Source organism: Enhydra lutris, unplaced genomic scaffold, assembly GCF_002288905.1.
Source record: "Enhydra lutris kenyoni isolate GAN:26980312 unplaced genomic scaffold, ASM228890v2 scaffoldscaffold25, whole genome shotgun sequence".
Lineage (NCBI taxonomy): Eukaryota > Metazoa > Chordata > Mammalia > Carnivora > Mustelidae > Enhydra > Enhydra lutris.
In genome coordinates this window covers 20,210,325-20,230,352 of record NW_019154109.1, presented here as the reverse complement: position 1 = coordinate 20,230,352, position 20,028 = coordinate 20,210,325, and the positions used below count along the sequence as shown (strand labels likewise).

The 20,028-nt window shown below is 47.5% G+C and overlaps 1 protein-coding gene across 2 annotated transcripts in view; it reads right to left on the bottom strand.

Annotated features, from left to right (window-relative positions):
* Positions 1-19,130, bottom strand: part of LOC111151068 (transforming growth factor beta 2) — a 77,366-nt gene extending 58,236 nt beyond the window's left edge. The window contains exons 1-2 of one of the 2 annotated variants that reach the window (XM_022508807.1): positions 18,754-19,099; positions 4,585-4,668 (exon numbers count right to left, since the gene is read on the bottom strand). In XM_022508807.1, coding sequence (XP_022364515.1) covers positions 4,585-4,668; positions 18,754-19,099 — 430 coding nt within the window. Of the gene's footprint in view, positions 1-4,584; positions 4,669-18,753 lie in introns of both variants that reach the window. The other variant, XM_022508808.1, reaches the window with a different exon arrangement.
* Between the last annotated feature and the right edge of the window lie 898 nt (positions 19,131-20,028).

The window sequence follows — 20,028 nt, the reverse complement described above, 5'->3', positions numbered from 1 at the left end:
GAGTGGACAGTAACTCAGGAATACTAACTTAAAATTTTTTCGAAAACCATATTCTACATACAGAACCCACTGAAGCTTGCCTATGAACTTATTCCCAAAGAGAGAACTCAGCACCATTTGAAATTCTTGATAGAGTGAAGTTTCACCTGGAAAGACAGCTGCAAAATGCATTGCAACACATCACAAAGACCTCCTCGCTGGACTTGTGTACTGTTCCCACCTTGGCAGCCACCACAACAACCCTGACTAAACCCACCCTTCTCCCTATTTTATGCAGAGGAAAAGCCACAGACTTGATGTTGGCCTACAAGGCACTATCTGACCCATCCGACATGACCTCTCTGTGATCTCATCTCCCAGAACATTTCTGATAATCCCTGAACAGGTCAAGAGCAGCACCAGCTGTTCCCTCTGCCAAAAAAGCTCTTTCCCACCGAGCCCCAGGCTCCTCTCCGACCTCCTTCAAGCCTCTGCTTTGAATCCACCCTCCTGCGCCCTCCCACGCCCAGCTTCTTTGAAATCGCAATTCCCCTCTCCATCCCCAACCCTGCTCTATGTTCTCCCCTCTAATATTTTCAAATCCTGCCATTCTTATTGAAATCTTTAAAAGAATTCTTCATCTTCCTCCAATGCGTAGCTCTCTAAGGACCCGATTTTTTGCCTTTTATTCCCTGATGCCATCACTAGTGCCTAGACACGCTGTAAATACCGCTGAATGAACTAATGTCTCCTGACAGCTTCCTGTTTCTACCTGCGTCCTCCCACAATCTCTGCATGCATTTGACATTCATCTTAAACCTATGTCTGTATTTTGTAATTAATGTAGAGGTCTTGTCATTAAAGGCTTTTGGGGAAGTAGAACAGACACGCCTCCCCCTTTTTATACTTCAATAGCCAAGGAGTATGGTTAGTGATACAGACCACGAAGAACTGGATATTTCTCTAAACAGTTTGACAGCCAAAAGTCCTACAGCAGGTATAAGATATCCGTACCGTGGGGCTGGATTCAAAATTGTCATGGTTCTAAAGTAACCAGCAGAGCCTCAGAATAGCAGCCGGTATAGGACTGCACAAATGCCAAGTAATTTATCCTCAACTTTTCTTTCTAAAAGCTGATCAGATTTGCACCTGCTCTAATACCTCTGGTTGAGAAAAATATCCTTTGGAAGCAGAAAGCCGCTGTTACTCGAAGTGGAGTCTGGCTGAGAGAGTGGAGTTTACATTCCATCGTCGGCCAGATCCTTACCCCGTGGAATGTCTGAGAACAGGATTCAGGCCACGAAGAGGTCGGCAGCGCTTCCACCAAACACGACTTCAGGGAATTAAACCTTCTACATCGACTTATACATTATACGTGTCCCTTACACATCATATATTAGTTTTCAAAATCTCCTTCCCACTCCCAGGGGCCCAGCTCGAGGCACCTGGATGGAAGAATTCACTGCCAGGCATAATTGCTAAGCTAGGCCTCCATCACCCCATGTGACTAACTCGTTTGCTTACACACTCACTGCTCCCTCCGTGGTGAACAGCGACCTTGCGGTGGGGGCAGGGGGAGGATGTGTGATCCTACAGACAACAGGTCTACCTCAATCTCTGTATGCACCCGGGAAAAGGGAAAGCATGGCGTCAAGACTGTTGGCTGGGGGTGAAGGGTCCCACACCTGCAGAACCAGCTGATCTCACAGAGGCCCCGCTTCATCTGAATCTTTCCATGCGGGAGGACTGTGACTAAACAGACCTGCGTGATCAGAGCATCCTTGGCCTTGAGCGGCCACAGACTCTAATGAGGTCAGAGCAACCTGCGCAGCCCGCTTCCAGGTGCACAAGCATCAGCTCCACAACTCCGCCCCACCGCCCTGCTATTCGGGACTCTGAGGTTCTGGGCCAGGACCGGGGATCTGCTCTTCAGGACACCTCGGGAGACACACGCGCAGGCCACGCTTGGAGAAACACCATCTCTCAGCCTCCACCCAGCTATTTCAAAGCCTTGTACTCAGTAAAGACTTGAAAAAACACAAAACACAAACTCCCAAGCCATCTGAATTCATCTTCACCACCTTCAATCCATGTTTGCAGACAGACTGCCTCCACTGCCGATCTTCTAGGTTCTTAGATCTCAGTAGGAAAAGCTTCAGGCAAGCTAACGTTATCTTAACCCAGACTTTGGAGGCTAACGATTTAAAAAAAGAAAAATGATTCAGCAGCCACATACGCTGTGCGGAGCAAGGACCATTCCATCCTCCAGAGGATTTTCTTTCGCGAAAGCTGTGCCAGTCCGGTCCCGGGTGTCAGGACACGGCATTATCAGCTACTCCCAGGTTAAAAAGTGAGAACAGCGAGAGGCGCCACAGGCCCTGCGCTCCTTCCAGCCGCTCCCAACATCTCCTTGGAATGGAGAGGCGGTTCACACAAGGTGACAGGGATGGCCCTCGAGCTGCTTGGCACAGGCCAGCCTCCACTTAACGAGTGCTCAGAATCACACTCAGCATGGAGAAATTCACCCTGACCCTGGACACTTGCCCCCTGGCATCCACTCACTTACATTTTTACTCAATTACTATTTCTAAGAACAGAGACCAAAAAAAAAAAAAAAAAAAAAAAAAAAAAAAAAACCCACCCCCCCCCGCCCCGCGGTCTTGTGTGGAAGGGCTGAAAGGGGTCCGCAGGCCTGGAGGCCGGGTGGGGCGGAGGAGCCTGGCGCTGTGCAGGATCTCCGTGGAGTTCGTGCTCTCTTTCCCTTCCACGCCCTCAGAGACACTCCTGATTTTCCCAGACTCGCTGAAGAGCATGGTGGGTTTCCAGTGTGTTTTCACCAAAGAAAGAAGGAGGCTTGCAACCATGAAATGACCGAAAATAACCCCAAGCGAGGAGTGTCTGAGAAGAAAAACCACCCAGAGAACGATGGTAGGCCTCTCGACTTGTTTACTAGGGGAAGAAAAGATGAAAAGGAAATGAATCCAAAGTAGTCACTAAGACAATTATAAAAATTAATGAGACGGGATTGCCAAGGGAAGGCAAAAGGAAAGCCAGAAAGCCTGGGGGCTCTCTGGTCTGGTGGAGGGCATCGAGGCCAGACCTGAATTCGGATTCTGGCTCTGTCCTCCCCCTACCCTCCACCCCTCGAGTGCTATGACCGGGCACAAGGTATTTTCCTGTCCAAGCCCCAGTTTCCTGACACGTGGGGATGGTCATCCCAGCCGTCCCCGACCCACCAGCATGGGGAGGACGGGACGCTGCATCTGTACGTGCCAGGGACATAGGAGGGATTCAACAAATGTTTTCCTTCTCTTGTTCCCTTCCCTTTTCTTTTCCAAAAAGCTAGTGGGAAAAACACCAGACAACTAAATCCTTGGTTTAGATAGTGAAGTAAAATATAAACGTAGAGGTTGAAAACAAAATAATAATCTGTCTCACAAAAGGGAAATTTAAAAGCATAGATTAAACCTTTTACTCTTTATTCACATAGCGACTTCTAGCCACTTTGTACATGAAAATAAATGTATATTCCCAATAGAATCTGTTCTTTTTTGAGGAAACCCAGCTTAAACCACTGTAAATAAATGACTTTAATCCTTTGTTCCTTGATTCCTAAGAAGCAAGGTTAGGCATGGTAAATTGTACAGTAGGCTATCCCAGTAAACTAGATATCTACTAAGGTAATAAAAACATTTCTTTTGTCCATATCTGGGACCTTTGCCCACACTTAGCATCAGTATAATGTGAACCTTCTTGGGGTCTCAAAAATATGAGTGAACCACAAGGCCGGGATTATGAGTCTATTTCATTTCTTCTTGAACATGGATCAGGGAACACTGGACCCCTGAATTCTTACATATCAGGATCACTAAGTCCTATCTTTGCTGTGATCTCACTGCTCAGCATACAGTAGGGACTCAATAATAGCTGACTGAATTGATTAATGCTCCGAATCAGAAAGCATGGAGACCTCGGTCTTCAGTGCTCCTCAGCCTGGCATGTGGCACTGGCTCCGAGGGGTTTGCACTCAGGGCTCAGTGGCGAGCTCCCAGGGCCAGTCAGCCAAAGGCTTGCCCCATGGCAATCCATTCTCATGCCACCCAGAAGGTCACAAATAATGGCAGCGTTCCCACAGGCCTCCCTCCAGACCTTCAAAGGAAAGAAAAGCTCCTTCGTCCCCTTTGGTTCAGTACGAGAAACATTCATTGAGCAACTACTGTATGCCAGGCATAAGAACATAGATATTAAAAAAGAAAGACACCCAGAAAGGACCCCTGACAATCTGGCCACACTCGCTCAACCCTCCAGAGATCATCGACCATGGGGGGCGGTAGGGGAGAGCGGGGTCAGCAGATCCGTATTTCAAACCCCACATCACTCCCGGAACACAGATCTCATGTACCCGCAACCCCTTCTTGCACATACGGCCATCAAATCGTCATTTACGGACTAAAAATTTGGGGCACCTTTGTGACTGTTCAGCTCCAAGGCTGCATTCCCGAATTCTCTTTGGCCTCTGACAAGTTCCCCCACAGGAGACAGACACCGAAGATGGACGTGATAGCACTACGTCAAATGAGGTATAAAGCAGACAAATGTACTCACCAGGGTACCCACAGAGCACCTGGGACGGCCTGGCGCACAAGCTACCCACTGAGCCAGAGGGCGTTGTAACAACTGGGCAGACAGCTAGGAGTTTTAAAAAGCACAGTCATTAGCTATTTTACTGAGGTGATGCCTTGCACAGAGCTATACAAAGATTCAAAGTCGAAGCTGGCTCTCCGAAGGCACTCATTCCCCCACACACAGAAGGTCCCCCCTACTCGGGGACCAAGGATCTAGGAGGGATTCTGGATTCTGCTCCCAGATCTCTCAGCATCCCTTAACCACCAGTCAGGCTCCTGAATTCCGTTTTCCCTTTAACACGCTCTAGCCTCAAAATCGCAGTGTACAATTTATACACAGAAATGGTAAAATAAATACCATGACTTATGTCAGAGATGAACAGGCCTTGACCTCCTTGGACGAAAGACAGCCTACCAATGATGATGAAACCCCCAAGTTTCGTTTGGTTGGCCTAGATTTCGGTTTCCTTAAAACACCTGTCATCCTTCCGAACCCTCACATGAAAACCCCTTGAATAGGTCAAGAATACAAGTGTATCTTAGTTGGGTGCTGCTGGGCGACAGTTTAAACATCTAGGTCTGCTCAGGATAGATTAAACATTATCTCCCATCATAGTTATTACCCCGTGAAATTTTGAACTTTTTTTCTTTAAAATAATGGCAATGACATCTTGTATATTGCCTGCCATATTCTTAGAAAAAGAAAATACACCAAAAAATACGTGCAATGGAAGAGAAAACACTGCTGGGTGTTCTATCTGAGGTTGAGTTGATGACAAATACAGGATTTCTGCATAATAAGATGCACGTTGGAGCCCCTGCTCTCGTCACCGGCTTCCCGTGAGTCTTTGAACAAGGGCCTCGATTCACCCAGCCCTTGGTTTCTACACGAAGCACACATCAAGCTACCCCTGGGGGTTTTTAGACAATCACAGTGAGATGATATATTTAAGAGACTGGCAAATAAGAGGCGATCAAGGGATGTAATAACATTAGTTATGTAACTAATTTGATAGACACACCCTTGACTGGCTTCCAGGCCTGGGGTGAATGTACTTCTTCCCTAGCGCCTTACATGGATTTAACCTCCATGCACCTGCCATTTGTCTAGGGCATGTCTTCCAAAGGTAGCCCCGTCCCTCTGCAAACCAGACTTGAAAACTTCTTTTGACAAAAGACAAAAGGCCTTGTGGAGTCCTCTGTTTGTTCCTTTTTGGGCAGATTTGTGCCTTTTATCTCTTGATTTGAAAATGGACAAGGAAGCCCTTTTGCATAGCCTGTAACTTACCGTCTCCAACATTGAGTCCACTAACAAGATCCTCCCCCCCTTCCCTGGGGCATGCTTTCATGCCTCAGTGGGACACATCTCCTGGTCAGAAGTCTGTGTCACTGGGACCATGGGGCCCTGGATGGCCTGCTGAGGTGTGGACGAGGAAGGTCCCCTCATGGCTTTCTGTACCATGCTGCTCTCACATTGCCACCATATGCTGTTACCAACCGCCATCTGCTCACATATGTTCTCACCAAGAAGTGACCATGTTGTTTATTTTTAGAGGCTCTCCACAGCCTTAACCCGGAGCAAATTCCCTCAAAGAACCAGTCAGCAAAGACAGGAAGCTGCACTGGGTATAAACTGTCACAAGATTAGCAAGTCAAACAATATCTTCTCATTCATATCTGCCCTCTAACAAGAGACACTGGAAGTTATCTTAAATAAAAATCTCAAAGAATGCAACCAGGGAAAGGCAAAACAGGCAGAGGAAGCCGCTTTGTGAGCAAAGCTTTTGCTTCAAACTATGGCCCTGTGCGGTTCTTGGGGGGATTTCACTCCTTTTCCTGGGAAACAGCACCTTCTTCAGGCCAGTGGATGTTGTGGTGCAGAGGAGGGACGGTTCTAGTAACAGAATCCAGATCCCTGAGTTTGCTCGGGGTCACACAGGTCAAAGGAAGTCTGGGTGGGACCAAGGCCAGGTAACTATGGTCATTTGCAATTTCCACCAAGCAGGCCTCAAGTATGCCCCTTTGGTTTACTTTTACTATGCCATAAAGCTGCAGTATTAAATCCTTTTTCTCCGTCCTTTTTTGTGTGTGTGTGGGGGGGTGTTTGTTTGTTTGTTTGTTTGTTTAAGCAGGGCCAAGAAAGGGTGCCCCGGTGCTGACCCAAGGCCTCACAAGTAAAGACCATGAACAGGGTAGAGATATTAGTGATGCTACAGTGATTATTTAGGCCAAAGAAAGCAATCCTTCGTTTTTTCACAGATGGATTTCAACAGTCTATAGGAGTCAAGGGGCATCATGGTAGGAATACACTTTTGTAGATCAGTAGGCTTCGGTGGATGTGAAATGCTTGATAAAATGTGAAAAGCTACAAAAATCCAAGACAATTCGTTTTTTTTTTTTGTTCGTTTGTTTGTTTTTTTAAGATTTTGTTTATTTGACAGACAGAGACCACAAGTAGGCAGAGAGGCAGACAGAGAGGAAGGGAAGCAGGCTCCCTGCTGAGCAGAGAGCCCGATATGGGGCTCGATCCCAGGACCCTGGAATCATGACCCGAGGCGAAGGCAGAGGCTTTAACCCACTGAGCCACCCAGGCGCCCCAAGACAATTTGTTTTAAAGAAATAACCCTTTTTTAGAAGTACTTGGACATTCACTAACTGATCATGGAGGACGACCACTCGCAGAAGTCATAAGACAGAAAGGACCCTGGAATTAAAATTTTGTATGGGTAACTTACAAAATGTCTAAAAGACTATGATATTAACTGCAGAAGTTCTGAGGTTCATTTTGCCTGGGATGACACAGCTAAGAAACAAAGCAATGAAACAAAATAAAAACGCACAGTGTTTCTAGAGCGTCTTTCTGAACTCCTGCCTAAGAACCACCTGGCCTTGTCATCAAGGTGCAGGTTTCTGCAGCCCACCTGAAAACGACCGAATCACAATCTGGATGGAGGCTAGGAGACAAGGATTTGGGAATCCGCGTTTATAATAAGCACTACTGGTGATACAGGGAATTTTTTTCATGGTAAAATTTGAGAATCTGTGTTATAGGCTTCTGTGACTTACAGTTTCAAAAAGGCCTTTTATTAAAATGAAATCAGAGAGGGAGACAAACCACAAGAGACTCAGCTTTAGGAAACATCAGAGTATTGCTGGAGGGGAGGTGGTGGGGGAATGGGGTAACGGGGTGACGGGCATTAAGGAAGGCATTTGATGGAATGAGCACTGGGTGTTATTCGCAACTGATGAATCACTGAATCTACCTCTGAAATTAGTAAGACACTACATGCTAATTAATCAAATTTAAATAAGATAAAATAAACTTTTTTTATTTTTTTTTAAGATTTTATTTATTTATTTATTTGACAGAGAGAGATCATAAGTAAGCAGAGAGGCAGGCAGAGAGAGGAGGAAGCAGGCTCCCCGCTGAGCAGAGAGCCCGATGTGGGGCTCGATCCCAGGACCCTGAGATCATGACCTGAGCCGAAGGCAGAGGCTTTAACCCACTGAGCCACCCAGGCGCCCTAAATAAACTTTTTTTAAAAAGGCCTTTTACAAAATCTCACTTGACCTCGAGGCTACCCAATTGTTCTGAGTAAGTAGGGGTTTCGTGTCGTGTGAAAGTGTCTATAAGATAGTGATAAAGGCTTCCTCACTGCAGTGATATCGTAAACATTATTAAATGCCATTACTGATGCTCCAGTAAACTCAGTGTCAGATCAGTCCCTCCTCAACTCCTCCAAACCTTCCCTACAAACATTTCTCTCGGGACTGTCCATCCGTGGACATCATTTCCTCCCAACACAAACTACAATAAGCTTCTACTTAAAAAAAAATACAAATAAAAATAAGCTTCTACTTTACTTAGAGAATTCCCAGCAAATGCTACTGAGAAAGGGCAAGCTGCTGATCCTGAACATATAATGACCCAGGGTCAGCTTGGCTCAAGACCGACCCTCCTTCTAGAATCTGGATGCCAGCGCTAAAGAATTAATGAAATTAGACATGACTCTCTCCACAAGCTCCACTGCTGATGGTGATATTTTGTGACAGCGGATTTCTTCTGAAACATGTCTCTCTCCAAGACAGGCTAGCACCAGTCACCTCATTCTAGGGCTCATTCTAGGTGGGGAGAAGAGCTTAGTGGATGAAACAGCCCCAGTTCCAGATGTAGTTCATAGGTCTGACCAGTAACTTCCATCAACACACTTAACAACCCAAGGCTTTCTACTGTGAGGAGGGACAAATGAATGACTAAATTATTATTCAAATCAATATGATTTTTCAGCAGACGTATCTACAGATGAGAACGGATGCTTCAGAACCCGAGGAGTCAGCCAAAATCCAGCTTTGGTTCTGCTCAGCTACTTCCAGTTAAAGCTAGGAACTCCGGCCCACTCCCACCTCTGTCCTTTCTCATTACCATCCAGAGCCCCAGATGCAGAGGTATGAGCTTGGATGTAGAAACGTTTCCCCCCAGAAAGCCCAAACAGGCTCAGAAGGGCAGAAGGGGCCGTTCCTTTACCAAATCACTGATCTTTGGTGGGGAGGGGGGAGAGGGGAGTCCTCTGTCTGTGATTTTTTATTTCTCCTTCTAAAGTGGAATCTGAATAAGTCACCCATACTTTTGGGTGCTTGCCCAGCCAGCAACTTACTTGTAAGAGCTGATTATAAAGCAAGTAGCAACAACTTCAATGGTATTATCACTAAGATGTCAAAGCAGAAATGAAAATGAGATTAAGCCAATAGATGATAGGAAAATAAATGACCAAAGAAGAACCAAACCCCCCAATGGAAGGAATGACAAAGCCCCTGCTGCATCTGGTATAGAGAAAATAATCTCTGATGATTTGGGTCTAAAAAAGCATTGAGGGGCGCCTGGGTGGCTCAGTGGGTTAAGCCTCTGCCTTCAGCTCAGGTCATGATCCCAGCCCGCATCGGGCTCTCTGCTCAGTGGGGAGCCTGCTTCTCCCTCTCTCTCTGCCTACTTGTGATCTCTGTCAAATAAATAAATAAATCTTTAAAAAAATAAAAAAATAAAAAAGCATTGAATTTCCAACACTGAAGTGAGTCCAGAACTTAAAAATTAAATATTTTCCCCCCAAATTCCTACTTTTGTTTGGACAACCATCAGTAGTTTTGTGCTTTCAAAAGACACAAAGAAAACGCGCAGTGTTCTTTTCTAGATGGTGCTTCCGTATAGATTTGCAAAGGCCACTGGATCAGCGGTGATTTCAGGGTCTTTCTCAAAACCCAGCCCTGCATTCCTGTTCACAAGATGAAGTAACCAATGAGGACTCTCACAACAGCTCAAGTTATGAATGAGCAGTTATTTGTGAACTAGCCTGTCAAGACAGATGTGCTGCTTGTCAGTGTGGTGTGGGTTAGATAGGGAAAGCCAAATGAACAGAGCCAAGGTCTAAGTCACAACATTTTTTCTTTTCCTTTCAGGAGACTGGAAAGATGCTATAGTATTTCCTGAAACAAACAACATCTCCCAAAAAAGCAGTCGGAGTCTCAAATAGCTGCTCTCGGGCTCTTCTTTCAGAATCCCCATGAGTCCGCTTGGGAAATTGCCTGCTTCCCAATCACCAACACACAGGCAGCAAGGACCGCCTGAAGAAACAGTGGCACCGTCCCAGGGAAACGCAGGGAACACGCCAGCAGAAGGGCAAACAGCTACCTGGGGAGCTCGGAAATGCATTCGAACTACTTTCAGAAGGTTCGAGCTTCACAACCTCCAGAAAGCATTTTCCATTTGCCTGGAGTTCCTCAAATCCTTGTGGTTCAAGGAATGTCTAGGCCCCACGTTTCTAACCTGTCAGGCGGTAACGTATCCAAGGGCTCATCTGAGAGAATGGAGGGATGGTCCTGGCCCACGAATCATAGCTTTTTCAGCACCAGGGGGCTTTCCCTCCTTCTAACAGATGCTAAATCCAGTCACCTCAACTCCTCTTGGACAGCAGTGTTTTCTCTCACCAGTGAATGGGCTCACTGGGCTGCCCCAGGAAAGCTGGATGCTACCTCACTGGGAGTATGTCTTGCTGTTAACAACCATCCAGGGCCCAGTGTGGTCTCTCCTCTCTGCTATCACCTCCCACGTTTTCATTTCCTCCTCAAACCCTTTGCGGGGACACTTGACCACGTTCTCCACTTCTTGTCATTCATCTTCCTCTGTGAGACTTCTACTCCCTCATGTCACTTTGTCGCTGAGACCTTTTTTCTAAAATGAATCACCTGACAGCTAAGAAACTGTTGTGGCCGGTTCTTGGTCGGGGAGGTGAAATGAGGTCCACCACGGTCTAACTTGGGCTGCCTGACCTGGCTCAGCCTTAACTCCAAATGGCCTCGCTTCCTTCTCCACAGACTCTCACTGGGAGAGGTTGGGGGAAGGGTGGAGGGAGACAGAAAACCTGTGAGGAAGGACTGAGCCAGGCCCAGAAGTTTACCCAGAAGCAGTCTCTGCATGTTAGCCTCTTAGGGACAACATCCCTTCCTTCCTTCGCTGGATTTCAGACCTTATAACCAAGAGAGACAAAGAGGTGAATGCTGTGTGAGTCATATGTATGTTTTCATATCACTGAAATACAGATCCTCTCCACTAACTAAAGCAAGATCACTTTTTAACAATTGCCCTAGGCCTGGAGCGGGGCTTCTCGCCCTTGGTGCTACCTCTTCCCGTACAGTGTCTGAGACTCTTTTGGTGCAATTCCGTTTTATTCAGACTCCTTCTTTTCCTTATTGGGTCTGTGTGGCTCCAAAGCCCATGCTCATGGTGCCACTACCAGCCTGCCCTCCCCAGTAAATTAGTTCTCTGAGGGAGACAAAGGAATCCTCCATCAATCAAACTTATCAAAACTCTTGTGAAGAAATGGTTGTAGTTAACGACCAAAACCAGGGACCTGATAAATCATAAATTTTGTATCAACCAAATGTAGTGAGAAAAGCTGAATGTGTTAAAGGCAGGGAAAAAGACCCAGGGCTGTCTCTCAGGCTTCAGAGGTACACTGCTTTTCATAGAGAAAGAATTCAGAGCTTAAGGCTGTAATTTCTGGGAGGAGAGGAGAGATACCACTCTTGAATGGATGGGCTACATCATTTTGCCAGAGGAAAAGGAAAGTCATGCTCTCCATTTCCGGGTCTCTATTTTAGGGTCTCGATTATTTGTAGTTACTAAGAGCCTTACTCTCAATACACTATCCGGGATAGCAATAGCTATGTCCATGTCCTCGTGGGTCACAGGGAAAATGCTAGTAAATCCTAGTACAGACTCTACAGGGTTGCTTGTGAGAATCAGTGAGGACATGCAGGTGGAATACCCGAGACTGTGCTTGGCACAATCAGTAACCAGTGTAGGTCAGCCGCCACCATCAGTCTCACCAGGACTTTCCTCATCGGCTGTAAAAATGGAAACAGGAAATGCACGGGTATGAGAAACCCAGTGTTGCTGATCCACAGTGATACGGCCCATCAGGCACATTCTCCCTGATGATGAAGGTGAGTAGATTTCTTCTCTCTACATCTCCTGGTCCTGATGCTTAGGAGCCTAGAGCTTTCATCCCCTGGTTCCATCTTATTCTCTAAAGGAAAATGCTCATTCATTTATGAGGCACGTAATGGCACACCTAATGTGCTAGTTTCTGTAAGAGTCAGCTCCTGTTCTGAGACAATTTACAAATCAACGAAGAAGACAGCTGGACCACAGCTAGATTTTACCAACAGCCAAAGAAAAGAGGCTGCTTTCGAGATGACTGTCAGTCTTGTGGGAAGACAGAGGATGAACTGATTCACATGACTGGAGAAATCAAGTTCGGCATCTGAAGAAACCTCAAAGGATGTTTAGAGGTATTACAAGATGGATCTCCAATGGAAGAAGCAGCGTAGACAAAGGCCTGGAGGCATGAAAATAAATGACCCATTAGGGTAAAGGCCAGAAAGGTGATGTGGCTGGAGTGTAGCTCAGCAAGATTGGGATTTAGCAAGAGGTAGGGTTGAAGAAGGAGGGATCAGACCCTGAAAGATCTTGGATGTTCTCTTAAGAAATCTGAAATGTTACCCAAGAGGTCTAAATTCTCAAGGCCTTCTTATAGGAGCACAGATAGTACTACACATGGTGGGTGACCAGCACTTCCAGTCTCTGCTCCCAGTCCCGTAAGTGGCAGAGGTCACCTAAAGACCAATCCAAGCGAGCAACAGAAACATGCATTGAGTAGAACTTACAAAGAAAAGAATGAAGTGCCCTGAGATTCCGGGCTAGTGGGAGTGTTTCCCAGAGCAACACTTTCTAATCACGCTGTACTATCTCTAACATACCTCTCTTTACTGTGTCTTACAATCGATGGCATGTCATAATTAATTGTCAGGGTTACTCTTTGCTTGGTGGCACGCAGAATAATGGCGCATCTTAAAATCAATGATGCTTGAGATTCAGTGAACGATGGCTGCTAAGAAGGCCTACTGAGCGCCATGCACGGGGCCAGGCGCGTCCTTACGCCTCTGGTCCTGGCTCACCCTAGGAAACAGCTCCCTTCCTCATCTGCAGAGGAGAAGCAAGTGAAGCCTGGTGAAGTGAGGCAGACTGCCATGCATGCGCATATCCCAGAAAGGCGAAGAAGGAGGCAATTCCGAGGCTGTGGGGGAGGAGGTCAAGGGGGTAGCCAAGGCCACCGAGCCGCTCCAGGACGCAAGGTGGTGGTCAGCTCCACACCCACTTCCGGGCACCAGAGGTTAGAAAAGGAACAAATGACCAGCAAAACCCCTCCCCGGCAGGCGAGTTTCTCCTGAGCCGAGTGACGGGGGCAAGCTTTCAGTCTAAACAAACCCATCAAAGAATCCTTAGCCTGTTATGAAATTTAAAATACCTGGAGAACACTGAATTCCTAGGTTTAAAACTATCTTCGTTTAAAGGGTATTAAAAAACAAAGGCACGCCATATGGTTCCAAAAGGACAATGGAAACATTTGTTTATCTGGGCCAGAGGCGCATTTCATCACGCTGTTCCGAGTCTGCAAAGTGGAATGCACCCCGCAGCCGAAGGGGGGCCCGCGCAGAGCGAGCACATCTGGCGAGTCCCGAGCCTCTCCAGGATCCGTCAGTGCCGGAAATGCGGCCTCAAGACAGCTCAAAGGGCTGCCTTCCCAGCTCCTGCGCGCCGCCCCTCTGCCCCAGGCTGCTCACCTTACCGCCCCAGAGCAGAGAGGGGCCCCCGGGGGGGGGGGGGGGGGCAGGGGCGGGTGGCGTCCCGGCCCACCCGGAGGTCGCTGGCCCCCCGCTCGCCCAGGGCCGGGCTCCTCCACTGTTTCCCTAACCTTCTAAATATGCAGCCCGAAGTGTGTTGTAATCTCTGGGCGAAGGCCTAAGAGTCGGTGACCTCCTCGGTGCTAACCCAGATTTGATGTGGGATCAACAGTGAGTCATTAGCCCTTTTTTCGCGTCTCCGTTTCCTCTAGGAAAAATGATCTGTCATTCTTTCATATCTTTATATGAAAGATGCGGCGACTGGGTTACATCAGCGTCTTCCCACCAGGGAGAAGCCGGAATTTACAGAGTGCAGCGCCGTGAGCAGACCCCAGGGGTCGCTGCGGAGACACAGAGGGCTGCAGGTCCCTCGGCCAGGTCAGGGGGTCCCCACCTGCCCCCTCTGGCCTCGCGAAGCCCAGCCTCCCTGGGCCGGGGACTGACTTCTCGGGGGAGGCCTGCTGCGGGCTGTTCTCACTTGGCAACAAAGCCTGCCCAGCTGCTTCAGTTATCAGCAGTCCCCTTCCCCGAGTCTTTGAAAAGTAAAAGAAGGAAGGGAGAGGAAATCCTGAAAGAGGAATGGGACCCAAGTAGACTGGAACCACGGTTAGGCACGAGAGTTAGTACAGGCAATGATACAATAAAAATGCAGAAACTGACGTTTGCTCTGTTGTGTATTAATAACTCAATCGTTGTAGAAATCAAGGGGGTCAAAACCGATGGTCTTTGACCTTTTTCTTTCTCACACATCCTCACACAAAGACTCTTAAAAAATAAAATTCCTGGATATAAAGCAAAAATACTATGATGTTCCAACAATGGCTAATATTTTCCTTCATTGGGCAACTGGCCAATAGTCCAGCAATCTGTATACAGAAGGCCATGTCCATGAAGAGACTTTTTAGTCAAATTCCCCAGAACCATAGTGCTATTGGTATTCATTGTACATTCCACGATTTCACTTGGAAAATTACAGGAGAAATAGAAAAGGGATTGTGTGCTATTAAAGGTCTAACATTCGTGTGCAACAACTACAAAGGAAACCTCATTGTGATGTCTCAGGCTGTATCATCTTGGTTTATCTAATTCAATATGATAGATTAAACCAACACAGTTATTTGCTTTCTTCTGTTGTCTAGGTTGGAGATGCCCCTCCTCGTTAAAAGGAGCTGCTTATTTTCCTTGCAAGGAAAATCCAAGACACCTTCCCACTTCTTTTTTCTCTCTTCTAATATCACGTTGCTGCTGACTGAAGTTACTGATGGGTGGGGCAACATCATTTTTTAGGCTAAATGAATGGGAAGTTTTGAGGTCTCCAATTTAGGTGGTTTGGGACCATAACAATAAAGTATCCACCACACAAAATGGTCTAATTCATACTCCCATCTAAGGAAGATAACTTTCTGATTGTGAGGGCTTCTCAACATGCATGTTACTGACCATTCTTTGATGTATGTGCTGGTCGTGGGGGGTGGGGGGAACCTGTCCTGTACGTTCGAGAATGGTTAGCAACCTTCCCTGGTCTCTACCCACGAAGTGCCCGTGGCACACATTCCCTATGAGTCATGACAGTCAGACCTGGCTCCAGACAAGGCCCCAAGTTCCCCCGCAGGTGGGGGTAGGGCAAAATCACCACCTGTTAGAACCCCAACACCGCTCAGTTTGCTACAATGAAAAAAAAGTGAGAGGAAAGATAGAAAAGGAAACTTTCTCCTTCCTTTTCTTTTTTTGACAGTCCAAGCCTCTAGGGATTTTAACTATCAATCATCTGGATTCTTACTCTAGTAAACGGAATCACTCTCAAGATTTCTAAAGCTTTGGGCAGCGTCTTTCAAACAGATGTCCTTCAACTGCAGACGGCATGTCGAAAGGACTAGGGCGTCCACTAATTCCTACTGGGGAAACTATCGGTAAGCCTTAGCATAACTCCACTTTGAGCCTTAAACTAACAGCATGTGAAAAGATCAATATGAATAAATTCAAAACTAATCAGACCCCTTCTTTAAATGTTGACACAGTATTATTTATATCCCATAAATACCTTCTTGACTAAAATTCATCCTTGGAGATTGGCACCTGGCCAGTTCTATTCATATTTACTGTATTTATACAGTATACTGGGCCAAGCATAATATTTAAAACAAAATATGCCTGAGGGCATATACAATATCTCTTATATTTTTACTTTTAGATCTCCACATTGCTAAAAATACGTAGTCTGAACTGTATAAAATGTCCCACAAAGGGCTATCAGCGATCTGTAATGATATATAGCTCATTGAGTATAATTAGAGCATATTTGTAATATTTGAGCTGAAGTCACTCCCTGAACACTAATAAGTTGGTGGTAAAAAATGAACCAGTGATCTTTCCCATGCCTTCATCTCTGGGGCTTATGACCCTTGTCAGATTCACTGCAAGAAATGACAGGCACACTCCCTCCCTTCAGCCACTTCAGTGACGCCTGAGTTAAAAGTTGGGTGGAAAAGTCCTAAAGAGGGAAAGCTGGTATATAAGCTAATGCTGTACTTTCAGTTTGCTCCTTAAAAATATGGTGGAATGATTTCTTCTTTTCTTCCTTTTTTTTGGGGGGGAGGGTTCACTATATTCCAGTATAACTAGAAAGTGCTGGAAAATCAGTTAACCTACTATCTATAAAATTATCCACAGTTCTTGCATAGTAGTATCCAATCTGCTCTTAATGTGCTTTTCTGCCCCTAAACTTCACAGAAGCCAGTATTCTTTGTATATGAAAACTGACAGTATACTTTTTTTTTTCACTGCACTTATCAGAGCTTTTAATCTATTTGGTGGCTGGAGGTAGGATGCCGTGGAGAATCCACACACTGATCTGAGATGTCATCCTCTGAAATCCTAACATTCTGAGAATTTTTCTGGTTTGGGGAGTATCATTGTCCTGGGTCGGATCATCTTGGCTCTTTGGACTGAGGTATGCGGGAAAGAACAAAGAATCGACGCGCTCTTAGGTAACTGGCTCTCTCCACACCTGTCTAATGAGAAGGAAGAGATCAGACCTCCTGTCTGTAAAAGTGCTGGCAATTCATTTGAACTTCCGCAGGTAAACACGGTTCAAGTTCTATATAACCTAGTTTACTTGCCCGCCTGCCCAAGTGCCAGGAGAAAGGATCCACGTGCTTGAGAAAGCAAACTGACTCAACTCTCTGTTTAGTCTCAATCGTTCTGGACCAATTACAGCGAACTTTCTTTCTTAATATCTCCTTGGCTCCACCCCAGGTAGAAAGTTTTACTTCCTGAGGGGAAAAACCAGGGCGGTGAGTGATCTGTGCTATTGTGGACGGTGCCTGATGACAATAATAAAACCATCCTGCCTGCCAGGATCTCCCACATCTACTCTGCTCCCGAACTAGAAGAGAAGGGGCAGCAGAAAAGAAAGGTGGCGGGGAAGACTGACGTGAGATCCACAGGCTGACATTCTCAGACTGTCAAGTCCAAGACATGGCAAGTCACAGACCTAGGGCTTGTCGAACTAAAAATAAATATTAAAAAAGAAAAGGCCCACCCTGCAATTAGAACCTTTAGGCGAAAACTACCAAGATGGCCATATTATCTATTTAGGCAAGACACAGAGACATTGTGAGGGCGGCCAGCAAGTATATAGGGCATGGAAAGGGGAGGAGAGAAATGGGCAACCAATGAAAAAGTTTATGACTTGGGATTTGGAATAGGCAAATGTTGAAGCTTTTTTTTTTTTTTTTCTTCTTCTTCCTGGTATTTAACCCTCTCAGGTATCACTGGATACTTCTTTTCTTTCTTTCTTTCTTCTTTTTTTTTTTTTTCCCCCTTAAGAACTTGGAAATCATTCTCTGCTAACTGTCCTCTTCCCTTCCCCCCAGAGGAACCGCAAGATCAATCACTTCTCGCCCGTCGCTACTGTTTGCCCCTGGTATTGAGGACGCTGCCCTCGGAGAAGCCAGTTTAAAAAAATAAAAAAAATAAAAACTCGGCTGTCTTCTACTCTCTGTGAGATTTAGGAACACACCGAAGTAACTGCAAGGAAGCCACAGAAAGCTCAGGGAGCCGAGGGCTCGAGAGTGAGAAAGATCAACGGTAAACCCGTCAGGAAAATGATCTGCTCCACCAGCGATCTTAAGAAGACAGGTCTGAGGGAATTCTGAAAAATAACGCGAAGTAAAACACTTTTTTAACGTCGTCAGAAGCGAAGTTGTCCTTCCTGCCACTCCAGGTGAAATCAAGAGGGGACGAGGTGACAAGATCTCGCCTGGGGGGGGGGGGGTGTAAGCACCCCGCTGTGGCAGGAGGTCCAAGAACTGGGGGTTCGGAGGTGCTTTTGGAGGGGTCTCCAAATCGGGTTTTGTCCTGGCGATGCTGACATTTTTAGGGGCGTTACAGACAATAGGGAAGACTTGGGGAACCCGCTGATAGGTCGGCCAGGAAAGGGGCGCCTTCCGGAGAGGCTAGGTTTGAGCCACTTTTTTTTTAACCCTTCGTGCGCCAGCCAGTTCGGTGGGGTCCCCGCCGCCCGCCGCGAAGAAAACAAGCCCACGGAGACGTCCGGGTCTAACTCGGCCCTGGGGAGCGCCTCGCGTTTGACAGAGGAGGGGGGCTGAGTCCTGGCTGGTGGCCGGGAAGAGATTTTCAGGGGCCAGAAGGAGAGCATAACGCCTCGTACAGGACCGAGGCGTGGGGGGAAGGGAGACATGGAGAAAACCAAGTCGAAAGTCGCCGACTGCAAGCCTAACCCTCTCAGGCACGCAACTGGCAAGGAGGTGGGTGGGACGCAGGACCGGGGAGGGGAGGGGAGCGCAGCCCGGACCCCGAGCGGGAAGGGCCGTCCCTGGAGTCGTGGCGGCTCCGAGAGCCTCTGGCAGCGCTAAGCCTCAGGGAATGGAAGCGAAAGAACAGTACTTACTTTCCGAGGGGAAGAAGGGCGGCATGTCTATTTTGTAAACCTCCTTGGCGTAGTACTCCTCGTCGCTCCTCTCGCGCTCGCAGGCGGCCGCCCTCCGGCTCGCCTTTTCCTGGAGCAAGTCCCTGGTGCTGTTGTAGATGGAAATCACCTCCGGGGGCACTTCCTCGGGTTCGGGATAGTCTTCTGGGGGGCTGGTGAGCTTCAGCTTGCTCAGGATCTGCCCGCGGATCGCCTCGATCCTCTTGCGCATGAACTGGTCCATATCGAGCGTGCTGCAGGTAGACAGGCTGAGCGCGGCCGTGACCAGATGCAGGAGCAGAAAAGCGCTCAGCACACAGTAGTGCATTTTTTTAAAGGTGGAAAAAATTAAAAAAAAAAAAAAAGAAAAAAAAAAAAAAAGAAAAGAAAAAAACTAAGGGGAAAAAAAAACCCCAACAACTCTCAAGTACAGATCAGGTAGATTTTTTTTTTTTAATGCGAAACTTTTGCAAACAATCGAGAGTCAACGTCCAATAGAAAAAAGGTATCTTGCTTGAATTCCTTTAAAAAGAAAATGCAAGTCGTTCCAAAAGTGGAATTAGTAATACACGATGGGCAGGGGGAACTCTAACTTTGGGGAGTAAGAAAAAGTTTTCTTGGAGCGACGAGATGAGGGGAAAAAAAGAGACGAGTGGCTATTAGGCAGGAATAAATTTAAGAGGAGGCAACGGAGTTCAGTGTGTCAGTTTCGGGTGCGGAGTGGCGGATCTGAACTCGGCTCCTCCGGCCAAAAGGGAAGAGATGAAAAGGTCCCGGGGCTGGCAGCAGGCGAGCTGGCGGGAGGGGCGCCGGGAGCGCTGTGCGGGGGGCCGCCGAGGCTGGCCGGGCGGTAATTTAAGTATTTAAAGAAGGAGCGGTTCGGCCCTGCCTTCCACTGCGGCGCTGAGAGCCGGAGCAGCCGCGGCTCCGGAGCGGAGAGCGCACACGTGTGTGAGTGTGTGAGTGTGTGAGCGAGTGTGTGTGCGCGCGCGCCTGTGCGCGCGCTGGGGGCGAGCCGGCGCGCCGCGGGGAGGCGGGTGCTCTCCGCACCGCGCTCGGGACTCGGTCGGGTCCTGCGCGGGCCGCGGCGGCGGCGGCGGCGACGATCCTGCTCCCGGAGCTGCGCGCGGTGGCCGACAGCCCGGCCGGCGCGCGCCGACCCGCCCGGCTACTCCACGTCGTGCCGCCGCTCGCAGACGCGTCCAGCCTCCACCTCCCTCCTTCTCCTGCTCCTCCTTCTGCTCTCGCTCCAGACGC